General features: G+C 32.1%; 3 protein-coding genes across 6 annotated transcripts; all 3 read right to left on the bottom strand.

The window, feature by feature from the left end:
• Positions 1-1,531, bottom strand: LOC107410478 (feruloyl CoA ortho-hydroxylase F6H1-3). The gene is made up of 2 exons (XM_016017911.4): positions 917-1,531; positions 1-591 (listed from the first exon to the last, which is right to left on the bottom strand). The coding sequence occupies exons 1-2, from the start codon at positions 1,414-1,416 to the stop codon at positions 18-20; spliced, it is 1,074 nt and encodes a 357-aa protein (XP_015873397.3). The 5' UTR covers positions 1,417-1,531; the 3' UTR covers positions 1-17.
• A 479-nt stretch (positions 1,532-2,010) lies between these two features.
• LOC107410482 (cysteine desulfurase 1, chloroplastic) lies at positions 2,011-8,387 on the bottom strand. 3 transcript variants are annotated; one of them, XM_060811923.1, is made up of 11 exons: positions 8,176-8,387; positions 7,774-7,907; positions 7,444-7,603; positions 6,317-6,503; positions 5,770-5,915; positions 5,626-5,698; positions 5,412-5,475; positions 4,621-4,720; positions 3,999-4,157; positions 3,706-3,901; positions 2,011-2,306 (listed from the first exon to the last, which is right to left on the bottom strand). In XM_060811923.1, exons 1-10 carry the CDS (start codon positions 8,374-8,376, stop codon positions 3,731-3,733), a joined length of 1,395 nt encoding a protein of 464 aa, XP_060667906.1. In that variant the 5' UTR covers positions 8,377-8,387; the 3' UTR covers positions 2,011-2,306; positions 3,706-3,730. The 3 variants fall into 3 exon arrangements, with proteins under 3 accessions (XP_060667906.1, XP_060667907.1, XP_060667905.1); XM_060811924.1 differs by having other exon boundaries at positions 3,719-3,901; XM_060811922.1 differs by lacking the exon at positions 2,011-2,306 and having other exon boundaries at positions 3,476-3,901.
• Positions 8,388-9,507: 1,120 nt separating this feature from the next.
• On the bottom strand, positions 9,508-15,523 carry LOC107410463 (protein RAE1). 2 transcript variants are annotated; one of them, XM_048469200.2, is made up of 12 exons: positions 15,374-15,522; positions 15,155-15,224; positions 14,419-14,505; positions 14,208-14,285; positions 13,917-14,110; positions 13,267-13,408; positions 12,824-12,904; positions 12,575-12,703; positions 11,016-11,093; positions 10,636-10,707; positions 9,998-10,078; positions 9,508-9,885 (listed from the first exon to the last, which is right to left on the bottom strand). In XM_048469200.2, the coding sequence occupies exons 2-12, from the start codon at positions 15,209-15,211 to the stop codon at positions 9,835-9,837; spliced, it is 1,050 nt and encodes a 349-aa protein (XP_048325157.2). In that variant the 5' UTR covers positions 15,212-15,224; positions 15,374-15,522; the 3' UTR covers positions 9,508-9,834. The 2 variants fall into 2 exon arrangements, with proteins under 2 accessions (XP_048325157.2, XP_048325158.2); XM_048469201.2 differs by lacking the exon at positions 12,575-12,703 and having other exon boundaries at positions 15,374-15,523.
• Between the last annotated feature and the right edge of the window lie 2,094 nt (positions 15,524-17,617).

Here is a 17,617-nt window from a genome sequence, read left to right as displayed (position 1 = left end):
TAGATATCTGTATTGCCTCAAATCTTGACAAACTCCATGGCATTCTTACCATCATGAGGCTTACTAAAGAAAAGTTTGAAGTAATCAGAATATACTATCGGTTTATACATAGGTTTTTCACCATTCTCCAAAACTTGTGGTAGAGGTCCTATAAGTGCATCGGGACCTGGGTTCACAAAGATAGGGATAGAGATTCTGCTCTTGTTTCTATCAGCTACTGCTCTATGCTCAACGCTCTTGTAGAGGTTATTGCTCATTATCTGCAACACATCTCCAATGTTGATCACCAATGCTCCATCAATGGGAGGTACATGGATCCAGCTATCGCCTTCACCGCGAACATAGAGGCCACCGGTGTTATCTTGGAGGAGGACGGTGATTGTTGATACATCGGAGTGGCGGCCGATTGCCGCCACCAGCTCTGGGTTGGGACATGGCGGATAGTAGTTGAAGTTGATCCTCATGGCACCCATCAACATGTACTCTGTTTCTTTTCCTATCTCTTCCTTCACATTGATCCTCTTCAACAGCACTTGCAGTAACCTTTTGATCACAACTTCAACCCTCTTCATGTATTCTCTGGCTTCCTCCCTAGAAAACATTCAACACAATTCAGTATTGCCAAGTTATAAAAATAGCTATATTTTACTTTGCATTTCAATAATATTTTTCTTTTTCAATAATGTCATTCATGAAAAAATTTAGTATTCCATTTTTTCTTTTAATATCAAATTTATTCTAAAAAAATTAATTGAAATAGACATTGAAAAAAATTTATTGAAATTATAATTATAATGACATATTTATCTTTTTCAAATATCAAATTTAGACTAAACCGACCCAAAAAGCAAGAAAAATACTTTTTTTTTTTTTTGGGGTACCGTTTGGTCAGAGAGAAAATCTAGTAGAAAAATACCTGCACACAGGAGGCCAAAATGCAGAAGCTTGGTCATCATCCACGAAAAGCATAGTGAGGTAGTCTTTCCACTCCATAACCTTCTCGACAAGAGGGTTGAAGCTCGTGGCAAAGCACACAGTCTCCGATGGTGAATTCGCTCTCAGATACATTTTTCTCTCCTCAATCGGCGATTCGAAAAACCTAGTGGCAGAATCCATGACTTGGTCCAGAACATCCAATGGCACTCCATGATTCACGATCTGGAAGAAACCCCACTTGATTGCCGCCTCGCAGATCGATTCTGCGACTCCAGGATCGTCCCAATCGGAGACGTCTATGACCGGTACGGATTGATGCGACGCCGTTTTGAGGGTGGTGGTGGTGTGGAATCGTTCTTCCAGGGGTTGGATGTATTGGTGAGGGAGGGTGTGGAAGCCATTGTCGACTACCAGAGCTTTTATTCCGTTCCCTTCTTTCACCACGAAATCGAAGACGTCGATGGACGAGGAGTCGGACATTGTTATTGCTTTGACGATCACAATGAACGACGATGACAATGATGTCGTTTTTGCTTTTGATTACGAGCTCGGTTTCAGTGTGGTAGTTCCAAGTCTTCGAACTAGAGCCAGAGCTTGTTCAGTGTCGATAAAAGCACGTGTCTTATATACGGATGTTGTGTATCGAATAGAATTATACGTGTCTCAATTTCCTATTTCTAAAATTATTTTTATTTTTTGTTGCGAAGTTATTAAATTTGATAAGACATTCATCATTAATTCATGCACACAATTTAAATATACAAAATGTGTTATAATTTTAAGTAGAAAGAAAAAAACAACTTTTTTAATGTCAATGTACATTTTTCAGTTTCTGAGTCTTATTTTTCTAATTTTGTTAAAATTAATTATCTACATTCTAATGTTATATTGTCTTTTTTCTTTTTAACTATTTTCTTTTTCTTTTTTCAATATTTAGGTTTTTGCTTTTTTTATTAATGTCTATTGCATTTTTATGGCTTTTAATTGAAAATTCATTGTAACTGGATTTTGTATATACTTCTGTGCCGGTGCTATATATATATAATAGAAGTTTGATTTCCTTAAAAGAAGAGATTCAATAAGTATATACTTTACTACTTTCGATGGTATATGACTAACATTATTTCTTGAAAAAGAATACAATGTATGGTGGCAAACTATATAAAGTTGAAAACACACACATGGAATTTCCTTATACATTTATCTACTCAAATACAAACATATACATAGAAAACTATATTGCTTCAAACCTTGGCAAACTCAATGGCATTTTTCTTAACCAATCTCATTCACATCCATTCTCTTCCATGCCACTTGTACTAACTTTTTAGCAACTTCGGCCTCTGTTTTATGTATTCTTTTGTTCCTCCCTAATACAACATTAGTCTCCAGTCAGATTATTTGAGAGTCAAATAGTCTTTCTGTTAAGTTTCATAGGAGTATGAAAATACTCATCATCACTTAGTATTCATGCTAATAAACTTCGTAAACAATAAAATTTTGACATGATGTACATTAAAATATAATTTAAAAAGATAATTTTCAAGAAAATTTATTAAGATATCAAGATCTATTAGAACGACAAATTTATTTTAAAAAAAAAAAATCAAATTGACATACAATCACAAATTGATCATTATTTAAAGTTATTCTTTATTTAGAACCATTAAATAAAAATAAAACCATATCCAATTATCACCAAGTTTAATTTTTCTTAACCAAAAAGCACCCCAAAAAAAAAAAAATTTAAAACATTCCTTTTTGGTCTTTCATAATCATTAAATTAGTAATTTTTCCTGTTTGGTTATATAGAAAGTGAAACCTGCTAACAAGAGAACAGAAAAGCAGAAACAGTGATCATTAACAAAAGCATGGCATGAGAGTCTTTCCACTTGGGGATTGAAGTTTGTTGCAAAGTCTCATAGTTTACGATGCTGAATTCACTCTTCACATACTTCTTCCTCTCCTTCGATTGGCAATTGGAAAAACCAACTACAAAAAGTATCTGAAAAGTGAATTCAGCATTGTAAACTATGAGACTTTGCAACAAACTTCAATCCCCAAGTGGAAAGACTTTCAGGCCATGCATTTTGTTAATAATCACATGCTTCTGCTTTTCTGTCCGCCTATTAGCAGGTTTCACTTTCTATCTAACCAAATAAAAAAAATAACTAATTTTAGTGATTATGAAAGATCAAAAAGGAATTTTTTTTTAAATTTTTTTTTTTGGGTGCTTTTTGGTTAAGAAAAATGAAACTTGGTGATAATTAGATAAATTTTATTTTTATTTAATGGTTCTAAACAAGGAATAACTCTAAATAATGACTAATTTGTAATTGTGTGTCAATTTGATTTTCTCTTTAAAATAAATTTGTCATTCTAATAGATTTTGATATCCATATTAAATTTAACTATTTCTGCAATAAATTTTCTTGAAAATTATCTTAATAAATTATATTTTAATGTACGTCATGTCAAAATTTTAGTGTCTACGAAGTTTATTTATTAACATGAATACTAATAAACATACTGCAATCGCTTAAAGACAACAAGAAAAATTATTATAACCAAAATAATAATACCTAAGTAACACTGAAATTAAGGGAAATTCTATGGTGTGGATTGGTCGGAATGCGGACCACACCTAAACATAAAAAGCATCGGCTTTGGTGTGGTCCGCATGTGAACCGGTCCACACTGTAGAACGACTGCTGAAACTAATAATACTCATATAAACTAACAATTCAGCACAGCTGATAAGAAATTTACTTTATGCTGGTACCAGAAAATTGAACTACTTGAAGGAATTGAAGAAGCTGACTGTGTCATTGAGGGCGTGAATAAAGTTGTCGATTTCCTCTCTGGTGTTATAGAAGTAGAGACTTGCTCGTGCACTGGCATTGACATCTAAAACGCGATGGAGGGGTTGTGCACAGTGGTGACCGGACCTGATTGCCACACCATGCTGAAACCATAGTAGCCACTTCAAAATCCTTTTTGCAACAGTAAAAGAAAGAACTTTCCAATTCTATCACACTAGAAATCCTTATCTTTGTACATACCTGTTGGTCAAGAAAAGTTGCAATATCTGTAGGGTGAATATTTTCAACGTTGAATGAACAAAGGGCAGCACGATAGACATTCTCTGAAGGTGCTGGACCATAGATTCTGATACCGGGAACGGTACCGAGGCTTTCATATAAATATTTTGCCAACTCTACCTGTATAAACAAAGTTTGCAGACAAACGAGATTTAATGTTTTAAGACTAAAAGTTGTGTCTAATTTGGTATATTTGTATAAAATCCTATGCAAGCATATTGTAAAGTACAAAATATTTCCCTACACATATCACCAATAAAGCTAAGCTAAGGAAACTATTTTTGTTAATTTACCCATGATTTCCTTGGAGGATATAACCCATTACCATCTACAACAATTTGACAGTAGCATGTTGGGCAAGTATATATGGAAGACCAAACCATATCAAATAGGCACTTTTCCCTATTCTGAATCACAAGGAAATCTTAAACTATACTTTCCCTTGTCAGAAAGAAATTTTCTAAATTAATGACATGGTATTGTGCCACATATTCTTTGCCTCTAACGGTTTACAAGGTTAATGTCTCGCTTCGATATTGTAAGAGAAAAACAGGACTAGAAAGCAATAAGAATTTTGACAAACCTCATAATCATGTATCCGTTGCATACCAATTCCTGACAGATAATCAATTGCTGCTCCTAACCCAATTGCTTCTCCAATTGCTGGTGTTCCAGCCTCAAACCTGATAGAGTTAAAAAGGAATGGATATGATGACACATATTAGTGTACTGAGAAAATAAATCATAAAGTCCAAACTTGAAAAACAAATAGCAAAAGAACAAACTTGAAATCCCATGCTCATTAGTTATACATTATTGAGATACATACTTTAAGAACCTGAGGAATAAAAAATAGAGTACATGATTGATATCCCATTTTAAGAAGTAGCCTGCCAAATTACCCAACTACTTTCCGACAAACCTATAATGTGAATTTTTTTTTTTTTTTTTTGGGGGGTAAATAATGTGAACTTTATTAACTGGGGTTACTACCACCAAATAAAAGTGCCAAGTTACCATTCCCAAAAACTTGAACCATTAAGAAGCAGGTTCAACTATGTATGTAAGACTAACATAGTATACAGTTAACAAAAATGAATACAAGCCAAAATCACTGCCAAGCAACAAAACAGAGCAATATCAAATGGATCCATTTAAGGAACACATGTATAAAAGAAAATGAGAAACAAGTGAAAATCTATACAGAAAAACGTCTCCAGCAAATTTATTACAAGTTTTCATAAGAATTTTTCCCCATATTTTGAAGTGTACATCACACACTTTTCCATTACAATGGTATTGGTCAAGGCAACAATAAACAAAAGTACACCAGATTTAATAATATAACTTGCTCAAACAAACAAATTTACCAACCTGGATGGAGGATCTGCATATGTATAATGATCTAGAAATACATCTGCAACCATTTCTCCACCACCTAGAGAAGGGAAAATATATATTAGAATAAGTTTCAACTCATACATATAAAAGCCATAACCATACCACTGCAAAGATAAATACACAAAAGAACAATAATTGAACTTTCAAGATGCAGGTTTCCATTCAACTTCAAAATAAAGTAAATTACCTAAAACTGGAGGCATGGCAGACAAGTGATGGTACTTGCCGTATAGGAATCCGATGCCTGTAGGCCCACACATCTGAAGCATTTCCTTAAATTGATATACTTGCCATGAGGTTAAGATTTCAGAAAATAAGGCAGTACCCTAACCTTGTGAGAAGAAGCAACAAGAAAATCAGCATTAATTTTCTGGACATCAACCACCATGTGTGGAACACTCTGACAAGCATCTACAAGCACTATTGCCCCAACATCATGAGCCCAAACTACAACATCTTCGATTGGAAGAGCAGAACCTACAGTAAAGTAAATACATATATATATATATACATACATAAGTATGTGCATGTTATTTATAAATTTATCTCTTTGATTCAAAATTTTAAATACAAAATTTAATCAATAATGAGCCAAAAATATAACTAAAACTCAGAAACATGAAAAATAAGCTTCTTTACTTGAGCATAACTATGGAACCAAGTTTGTTGCAAGTCTCAAAAACAAAAGGAAAAAAAAAAAAAAAAAAAAAAAAAGAATAATAATAGAATAGCTTATACAGAAGCCAAGAGCACATAACCTTACAGTCAGAAAAAAAGATGACCAATTCCGGGAGAATCAACTGATCTACCAACCTTCTTGCCAAGAATCACCACACAAGAAATGAACAATTCAAAAAGCATCCAGAGATATAACGTACCAAGCATATTTGAGACATGATGAACAATTACAAGTTTAGTCTTTGTGGACATCAATTGTTTGAACATATTAACATCTGGAACTCCATCTTCATTTAAGCTCACATATTTTAATACAGCACCAGTCTTTTTGGCTGTATCTAGCATTGGAGCAATGACACTGTGATGTTCAGCAACTGTAAGGATGACCTAAGAAAAACAATGTTACACATGAGGTCAAGTAGGATATGCATGTCAAAAGTAGTCACCTCACCTCGAATATCAAGATTAAAAGAACAACATTAGAGGATCAAATATAATTACTAAAAAAAAAAAGGTAAATACATATGGTATCTTCCTTTCCTACATTTGATTGAAGGAAAAAGACCCTCAAGGACAATGTAATAAGAATATAATAATATCATTTCAAAGTAAGCTCAAAAGCTAGTTTTAGCTCATAGTAATTAGTGAAAATTTGAATGGTATATGTTTCATGGTTTAGACAAGGATTAGAATAACAATATGTACAATTAACTGGTGATTTAGATTTACAGTAATATCCATAAGATATATAACGATATCGATAAAAAACAATGAGAAGGATGGATGTTATTCCAACAGCTAGTTTTTTATAACTAGCTTCCACCAATATTTCTAATTCTCATATATAGTCCATATTAATGGCCACATTCTTTTTGCCAAATCGTACTAATATGAAAATTCCCATCAATATAGTCATGATAAAGCCAATATTTCCCTTATATTCTAAAAATATTAACTTTCTCCACCCTTTTTATATTGTCAACTGAGGGTATATATATATATATATATATATAGCTGAATAAATCAAATTTTCCATTCCTGTACATACACTAGGTGCTAGAAAATGCACATTGGAAAAATATGACCTTATGCAGTTGTATAACACTACATGGCCTTGCTTCAGACATCTGACTCATTGATCTACGTCATGCCAACTTAATCTTTATCTTTTCAATGCATATTGTCATGTTAATATCATATAAGTTATTAGGAAAACCACTATCCTTTATTAATATAACACTTAACCATTTTAAAGTCACATAATCAACAATACAAAAAAACAAAAAATAAAAAACTTAAAAGATAAAAGAACACAAATAAAATGCACCTCATCTCCTTGCTTTAAGTTTTGGAGGCCCCATGACAAAGCGAATAGATTGATAGCTTCTGTAGCATTCCTTGTAAAAATAATCTCTCTAGAATCTGATGCATTGATAAAAGATGCAACCTTCTTTCTGGCCAACTCATACTCTTCTGTTGCCCTTGCACTATTTGAATAACAAAGAATAGCAAAAGAGAGTAAGAAAATATAGTAAACTGTTTCCCTTATGGTGACCATTGTCTCACTGATACTGATGAAAAAGATCTACTTTTTACTAGCTATACAAGCACAATGATGGTTAAAAATAATTATTGGCAGCAACTGATAAACAAGTACCTTAAATAATGGATTCCACGATGCACATTTGAATTATAAGATTCATAGTAATATTGTATAGCCTTCAAAACTGCACTAGGCTTCTGGGAAGTCGCAGCATTATCAAGGTAGATAAGTTTTGAGCCATTGACTTCCTGCAAAATCATTTTAGAAAAATCTTAAGAGAAAATCACTATATGTCGAACAGCAAACTTTTATGGATCTCCCATATGATTTTCGACATTTACAGCAGCCTGTGAAACCAAGATGACTTCTTTTATAATTACAAACAAAACAGAGGGAGCTAATTCAGACACAGGAAGGGGGAGGAAAAAAAAAATTCTGAATAATTTAATTAGATTTAGCATCAAAATCGATCCATATATATCTATATATATATATATATAAAAGAAAAGAAAATACCTGATGGAGAATTGGAAAATCGGTTCTCGTGGAGTAACCAAGGAAAAGGGAAGGTGGAGGGTCGGCCAAACTTTCTGTGGAAGCCCAAACGGAAAGAGAAGCATAACGGATTCGGGTGGGGGATGTACGGAAGCGTTGTGGGTTTTTTCTGAGGATACGGAAGGATGGCGGCTTTAGAGCCATAGCCACTTGCATCATCATCGGGCCTAGGTTTTGTGTTTCAAACCGGTAACATGGATAAAAAATAGGTGTTTATTATTTTTTTATTATTATTATTAAAAAAAAACTCAGTGGAAAATTTGAAATCGAACATAATAATAATATTACCGCCCTTACAATATTACTATTTTTTATGCGTATATTAAAAAAAAAAAATCATAGGTAAATTATTATATATTTTACGTAAATATAATCAAGGATAATAACATTTTGCCTCCATTAACCATCACATATTTTGTTTACCAAAAAAAGGAAAACCTCACATATTTTTATAAAAATATAATTAAAACAAATTATAAAAAGGTTAAATCATACTCATTGAGATTTTTTTTTTTTAAAAAAAAAAATACTCTATCAAATATTTTGAAATTAGGTTGCCATGTAGTTACCAACTTTTACAAAGTCGACATCAGCATCATGCTTTTTATTTTTTTAAACTTTAATTACAAACGGGAGGAAGGATTTTTACCAAGCGGAATCTTGGACACAGAGGCAGCGGAAAATAGGAGGGAGTGGGAAGTTTCACCTTTCTAATATTTCAGACATGGTTTTTATAATTTGTTTAAATAAAATTTCAGACTGGAAATTGTTAAAGACTATAAATTTAATCCCTCCGTTGACCTAAAGCATATGTAATTTCTTTTTTCTGCTTTGATTTACTTTTCGAGCCATATTCTATTGCATTTATTCAACCATTACACTTCTTCCTGGGTCCTGTGCTGTGCAAGAAAGATCCACATTTTGATTAACATCTAATTTAATCTTTCTCATCATCATGATTCATTCATGACAACCAGTTTTTTCTTTTGGGCCAGAATCACAATATCCCAACAAAAAAAAAAAAAAAAAAAAAAGGGGAAAAAATCGTTGCCATATCAAAACAGAAAGAAAGAAAAACTCTGTTTTGTTCGGTTAATTGTAGTTGAATGTTCGGTAATCGATTTGATACCTTACCTAAATGTAAACCACTAATATAAAAGAATAAAAGACATTGCTGTTCGGCTAAATTTCTCTTCCAAAACTATCTTCTAGGTTAGTTTCTCTCTTAAAGTTCAATAAACACCCAAGGAAATATTCCATAATGGATAATAAGGTCACATTCTCTTAGCAGCATATTAGCAACTTCTCAAAACATAATAAATTAATAAGAATATCACTCTAACTTGGAGAGAAATATGAATCTGAAAAACAGAACTTGAGTGGTAAATCAAATGGACTCTATGCACATGAAGGTGAAACATGAAACTTTGTGGCCGAAAACATCACAAATGGGATATAAACACAATGACCAAAGTCCATTTACCTAAAGTTTCTGTCTAAGAACAAGAACCCTCGTCCTATTAATCTCTAACTGGCAAAGGGGAAAACATTTTCTATCCATGCATACACACCAAAATTAAAATCAAATCAAATCTACTGGTGATATCAAAACCATCAACTTCACTTTCTCCCACTAGTACCAACTCTTGGCTTGCCTTTAACCTCACTTTCCTGCATCCCAGAAGACAGAAATATATGGTTGCACTTCTCACAATGGTGTCCGATTAAAAATAATTTACAAATAATTTGGTTCACATAAAAAAAAAAAAAAAAAAAAGGGTACCTGTGGCAAGTGCAGGAAAATATAGTTCTTTGCACTTGCTGGATTGTGATTTTCTGCACCCTTGCTCCAATCATAACACACCTGTAAAGAATCAAGAATAAATAAGATCCATCTTTCTCAAATTCCAACTTAGCCACTCACACACAAACAAAAAGAACAGGGAACAAATATCCTACCCACATAGGATCAAGTCCTAAAATAAAAAGTCTAAACACAGATCGAATCCTTATCACCATTAAAAATTTGGCAACAATAATAAGACATGCAAGAGAATTTTCCATATCATACGGGGAATACAGAGATGATGGAAGAGTTTTCACATCTTATTCTATAATATGAAAGTCCTTGTAACTTATTTACATTTTACAACAAGTTATTTCTGATTTTTCTGAAAGGTATTGATCTGAGAGGGAGAGAGAGGGAGAGAATTCTAATACCATATACTTCTCATGATTATGAAAGATACTGATTTTTGAGAGAGAATTAAAAATACACCAATATACTGATGTTTTACATGTTTTGCATGTGAGTAGAAACCATCTTCAACTGAGGAAATCAAATATGGCGTAAGAAAGCATAGACAAAACAATTCTTAAACTGTCTAAATTGGGGATTAAGAAGATGAAGCGAAGACATACTGAGTATGCAAATATCGAACCATCATTGTTGAACGCACTGCAAGGTATTGGTTGACTGCACCTTGACATAGCCTGAAAAAATAATATGCACTATAGTTGGTTAAACGTGCTTAAAAAGATGTTAGAAATATGTCAGCTTTGCACGGAAAAAGAAAAAGAATTATAAAATGAGTGAGTATGTTTTCAACACTATTAGGAGCAAGGAAATAGAATCATCATCACTAAGATCAAAGAATGGAATATTTGCATAACAACACAGTAACACAGACTCCTGATTTTAATAGAATTTTAACCATTTCAGAATGTATCAAGAGTAGACCCAACTAGAAGCAAGAAAATTGTTTAAAATGTGAGTAAAATTTAGAAGTATCCTAAAATACCTTGAGCCTCTGTTTACTGTCTTTATCCCAGAAATTAAAGGCACCATCAGATCCAGCAGTTGCAAAAGTGTGATGCACCTGAAATAAAAGTAGCCATTTATGGTCTCAGGAACACTGATCAAATGAAGAAAACATAAGAGTTTATAGTCCAACCAGTAAATCAAACAAATAAAAGACGACCTGAAGCAACCCACCATTACTATCAAATTTTGTAACTTGAAATTTGAAGCCTTAGATATTCTACATCCTAAGAAAGCTCTCCATTTGATTCATTATGACCAGATAAAAACCATTGAATCAACGTGACTTGGAAGAAAATTTTAATAGAATATAAGCCTTCTGTTTAGATCTAAAAAGATTATATGACTAGCACACAGTACAAAAAGGATTCCATGCTAGACTAAATTCACATTCCAAGAGTATTACATTGGAATCTTGTTACTCTTAAACTAATGTTCATATGACCTCTATGCAGAACCTTAATGTTGTTATTGATTAACAGGAAAAAGGAAATTAAGCCATGTAAGGATTCTCAAAACGGTTGCAATTATTTTGTTCCAAAAACAAGTAACCAAACAACATCTCTTTAATTTAAAGCATATTTTTCAAAACCACAAAAAACAGCAGACTCACCATCAAAAGTCTATTTCATTTTTCTTTTCATCGATTTTCTATTCTTTTATTTTCATTGTTTATATAACCACACCATACATTACAATTTAAGTTTGAAAGAATTTTCCTGTTCTATATACCAGATCAACCAAAATACAAACTTAGTCTTGAAATAAATAAATCATATGAAAACTGCTTTTGGATCATCAACCTATCACAAAATATTTTCCTACGTTTCCTGCTTGTTTGGTTGACAACTGTTAACCGTTAATAGCATTAGATTGATATGCATAGTTCAAAGTCCACTTCCTTATGGCATAAGTTTTAAGAGTTAATGACAACTTAAAATCGTATCATTGCCCAACTGTCTAAATCGTTCCATGTTCAAATGCTGCCAGCACAACTACTGCTAACTTATTATCTTATTATGTAAGGCGTAAAATTGATTTTGTCATTAGACAGATGTAAATATGTGCTGAGTGTTAACTGTTCATTGTTTGTGCTAGTTTGACCTTCATGGTTGGGCCTACTTCCCACCGGGTTAAGCCATTAGAACTGATGGCAACTGATTAACAACAAAATATCTGATTTTTACACCACTGGATTCCTGAAAGTAATTGATTTTCATAAAAATTCTCCTACATTTTTAAGATTAATTTCTTATGTTGGAAAAAAAAAAAAAAGATGGGCTAATTTCCTATGAACCTTTACTGTAAATTTAAAGATGATAGGCAAAGCAATGTCTCATCTCTTTGTTATTATTACTTTAACTTCTGTCAAGAAACAATTTCCTCCAAACTTTCTTGAATTCAGATGCATTTGTATTCTTTCCATGTTATATAAAAGGACCTAGTCCATCATAAGATGACCCATATAACACGACACAATGATGGAAAAAGGAATATTACTTTTGCTTAAAAAAAATTAATGGTAATAGAAATTCTTACAGGATGGAAGTTCAAAGAGTTGACAGAGTATATTTCAGTGCCATCTCTGTGACATTTGAAAGTGAAGTTTTTACTTTGTTGTGAATCATCTAGATGATGCACGCCAACCCTTCCCTCTATTGATCCAACCTAGAAAGGAAACATAATCAAAATAATATCCATAAATTGATCTAGTTTACCAAAGCAAATCATCTATCAAGCAACAGCTCTTCAAACAACAAAATGAAAGACAACAAAAACCGCACATACCAAGAAACCCTGCTGATCAGGAAAAGCAGCAACACATCTGGTCTGATACTTCAGTGGCGAAGTGATTCTCTTGAATTCAGTCTGCAAGCATTTTAATCAATCAATAGAAATTTAAAAATATGAATGGGAAAAGATGTGAACGTCAGCATCTATTAACTCAACCTATAAGCATTCTAACAATGAAAAACTGAATATGAAGCATTGTATTATGGCCAATAGCATTTTTATAAATAAATATATCTTAGTAAAAACAAAATGGAGAATCAAAAGATATTATGGAAAATATCTTTCCCATTAGATTTTCTAACTATAAAGCCCATAAAAGCATTACCATTTAGCTATCAGTGTCAAGTTAGAGTATACCACAATGTTTGTCCCCTTTAAAAATTCTATTAAATCATTCAAAAAACAAATTTTGACATCAAATGAAATAAAAAGGTTACCTGTGGGTTTTGCAAGTTAAAGACTACAAGACTCCTATCTGCAGTGCCAACAACCATCAGCGGGTATCTAACTGTTAATGCATAACAGCGATCAGGAAGTACTTGAGTATGAACAGCATTTGGTTGTCTAGTATCCCAATACCTAAAAAATTAGGCACGATAATTCAAAGAAGAATCTCAAAATTTAGAGGAATAAGAATTATCATTAGTATCTTATGATAAACAATACATACAATATGCATCTTTATGGACAAAAATTGATATGTAAGCATAGGCATGATAATATATGTGATAATAGTAGGGAATACACATGTAGAATATAAATCAGCCACATCCGATAATTTAGAACAAAAGTTCCTCGGGAAAGAAAACATTATTCCTTGTTCATATATTACAGAGCCACTCAATTTTTCTATATCTTTAAGAAAGGAATCTAATGCAGAAGTTATCATGTGCATTATCGAGTACTTTCTCTGAAAACATACATATTAACCACCAATATCAGGGTGTAATAGATTCTGCAAAAATTTATCACAAAGCAATAATCTGTATTTCACCCGAAATCAAGAGATGACATGCAGTCATGCATTAGAATCCATAAAGTTGCAGATCATCATATGAAGGATAGGAAAAGAAAGTCAATTCTTTACTTCATGGTCTTATCCCAGCTTCCTGTGACCAAAAGATTCATCTCTGGGATCCAAGCAAGTTCTTTGATGGGTGCATCATGCATGGCAACTGTCATTGGTTGACCGCCAGACAGTAAAGGCCACATCTTCGCCTGCTTATCACAGCCTCCAGAGAAGACAGTTGTCCCATCGTCCTTCCAAGCAGAGCACAAAACCTTGCAGAAAATACAAGACAGTTGTTGCCATTTTAGCCTAAGAAAGGAGGGAAATGGAAAAATAAAAAGGAAGCATTATGAACTTAAAATCCATTACTGGATGGTCATGAGATATTGAAGCCTTGGGTGTACTGCCAACAGCATTCCCACTCCGCATAATCTCCCAACACCGTACCTACAATCACAAATATCTAATAAAATATGACTTCAAGAAGACCAAAAAACAACAAATAAACATGAAGAGAGGAAATCTAGAAAGGCAATGCGACAGAACAAGCTGCTCAAGGAATAAGGGTATGAGAACAAACCTGATTGTCCCATGAGGTAGCAACGAGGTAATTGGCCTTGGGACTAAAACTAAGGCTTGAAACAGAATCACTAGGAGGTTGGGCAACCTGAAATCAAAAGCATTCCATATAACACTTTAATCTGAAGAGTACTTATTCAAAATCAACTAAACTAAACAATCAAAGAGGAATAGAAACCATAAAATATGCGCTTCCAAATAAGAAATGTTAAAGAAGCAATCAATAGTAATCACAGAAACAATATTCCAGCAGCAAAGCCCAATCCATGAATCAAACATAGCTAGAATTGCAAAAATATGGGTAAAAGTTGAAGAGGAAATTCCTCAACAATGAAAGAACATTTTAATATATCCATCAAATAAAAAAATAAAAAAAATTCTTTTTCTTCCACGAAAACTAGAGCCCATTCTAAGGAATTGAAGGCTAAAAAGAATTATACATAAAAAAAATAAAAATAAAAATAAAAAAACCCGGAGGATAAAATATAAAATCAAATGGGCTACAGCAATTTCAAGTTTCAACCACACCATTAAACCCAAGGTCCCAAAAAAAGAATACAATCAAAATTAAAAATAGATTTCTTAGTACTCTGACATAGAGAAAACTCTGTCAATAACATGGTTGAAAGAATCATTTTACGAATTTTAGAAACGAAAAAAAGAAAGAGAAAAAGACAGAGAGCGAATTGAAAAAAAAAACAAAAAAAAAAACACAAAATAAAACAAAAAATAGATACCTCAATTGAATTATTAGGGTTGGGATTCCCAGGCGTGGCGGTTCCGAAAGTCGACATTGTAACTCACAAACTGTAACATATAAAAAAGAAAGTACCCAAATCACAGTTTCAGTAGCATAAACTTTTGGATTAACATGCCAAAGAAAAGGATAAAGAAAAATATAAAAGCAGAGAGAGAGAGAGAGAAAGAGAGAGAGAGAGAGAGAATCAGAGGAATACCCAGATAGAAAGAGAAGTTGTAAGTTCAAAATGAAAGGGGAAGTTAGGAGAGGGAAAGGGCGAGAAAGGAGATGACATTTATATTGTTGCGGTGGGTCGTCCAGCTTACTCTTTAAGCAGTCTTGCTCAATTTCCTCGTTACTAAATCACCATTATTATTATTATGATTATAATTATTATTATTATTATTATTATTATTATGTTAAATATTTTCATTAAAAAAAATGTATATATAAAATCTTATGAATACGAAAGTACTATAAGATATTTGATTGATATTGAATCATTACATACGAAATTTATATATTTATTTAAAATAAATATCATTAAAATTACAAAATAAATAAATAATTTCTTTTGAAATGAAAAATGAATAATTATAATTGATTTTATATGTATACGTATATTAGAATTATTAGAATTAAAATGATTTTTGTAATCTAAAGTTATTATTATCAAAACTAAAATAAAATAATACATTAGTGCTTTTTCTTTCCTTTTTTTTTTTTTTTTTTTTGGTGAAAGAAGAATTTTCAGGGCTTAATCTATAATATTTTATTATACTAGGAGAGTTTTTATTTGTTATTTATAGTCTTTGAAAAATTTAAGAAATAATTATTTTTATTTTATCATGTATAATATTTTTTTTTCCTTCTTACTCTTATATTAGACACCTATATATTCGTGTGACAATGCACTTATCCAATGAGGTCTTATGTATACAACATAGAATTTTCCCATCCCAATTTTCATTTAACATGTTCAAATTTTTTTTTTATTTTTTTAATGCGTTGAAGTCGAAAAAGGAAATTAAAAACTACATAAATAAAACTGAAATGGTAACTTTTATGTGGCGTTATGCATATGTTCTTTTTGGTGATGAATATATGTATTATGTATATGTAAATCAGAAATAGCCGTAATATGTTTAATTCATAATGAAGAAGAATACGCTTCATGGTTGTCCATTTGCAAAGAAAAAGGTATTCCTGTCTGTGTAATATCAATTTTTTTTTTCTCTTTAATATATACTTGTATCTCAATAGCTTTTTAATTTTGGATTTTTGATATAATCAACCAATTGCTAGAAGAAATTCTAGCAAAGATAGTTTCTGAATTGCAACTAAAGGATGCAACAGCTACAAATATCCTTTCGCGGGAATGGCGTTATATTTGGACCTCAACTTCGATGGAGATGTTCATGGCATGTATATATCTAATAGTCACAACAATTACATTGTAATTGTAGTTTACATTGTAATTGTAGTTTACATTTTAATTGTAATTAATGAGCATCGTGGTGGCCACATCAAATGCTTCAGGGTATCTTACAATCTTAGTCGTAGTTGTTCAACTTCCAATATTATTGGTTAGCTTATATATTGCCATGAAAAAGAGAGTTTAAATTCTTGAATTGGACTTGTTAGATCTTGGCACTAGACGTAATACATTGCCCCCTAATGATAAATATTCCTTACTCAAACGAAGTCGGCCTTTCCGTTTAAGCCTCTCAGATGCTTCGTTTGGTATATGCACTAAAGATGAGAGTGAAATATGAATAAATGTCATATATCTCATTGTATTAGAGTCATGATTTAAATACAATTACGGAGCTTCTACATGGCAACATAGCTACCAATAATACATACCAAATAAAGATACAATTATATATTTATTAGAGATACAAACAAATATTTATATAGACAGAATATTAAAGGTAGAATCAAGAAGATATATAATCCTTATCATATGCCAGTCTCCCAAGAGATTTTGGAGTCCTTATTGCATAATTATCCAGTTCTTGAACCATTAAAAGTTGCCGATTCAGATATAGTAATCAATTTAAGGGTTTCTGGGCCATCGCTTGCATTGAAGCATTTGGTGGTAAGGCATTGTATTAATCTTAAAAGCCTTGAAATCTTTCATGCTTTAAACCTTGTTTCATTTTTTATTGTCATTGGGGTTAAGCGTTATGATCCACTGCTACGAAGCATATGTAAGAGAAGGTTCTGAAAACTATAGAATTTATATGCCTCTAATTTCTAATTTGTGTATGTAAGTAAAAAATAAAAAAATAAAAAAAATAACAAATAAGAGTTTTACTATGTACCAAATTAATATTTTGTTTATGGGAAAAAATGATAGATTCGACTTGTGTGTGTAACTTATATACTATTAATCACCGGTTGAACCAAGTATAACTACGTCTTATACAATACTTCCTTTAGTTTTTACTTTTTAGTT

Source organism: Ziziphus jujuba, chromosome 10, assembly GCF_031755915.1.
Source record: "Ziziphus jujuba cultivar Dongzao chromosome 10, ASM3175591v1".
Taxonomy (NCBI): Eukaryota; Viridiplantae; Streptophyta; class Magnoliopsida; order Rosales; family Rhamnaceae; genus Ziziphus; species Ziziphus jujuba.
The sequence above is the reverse complement of the archived record's forward strand: the minus strand, read 5'-3'. Positions and strand labels throughout refer to the sequence as shown.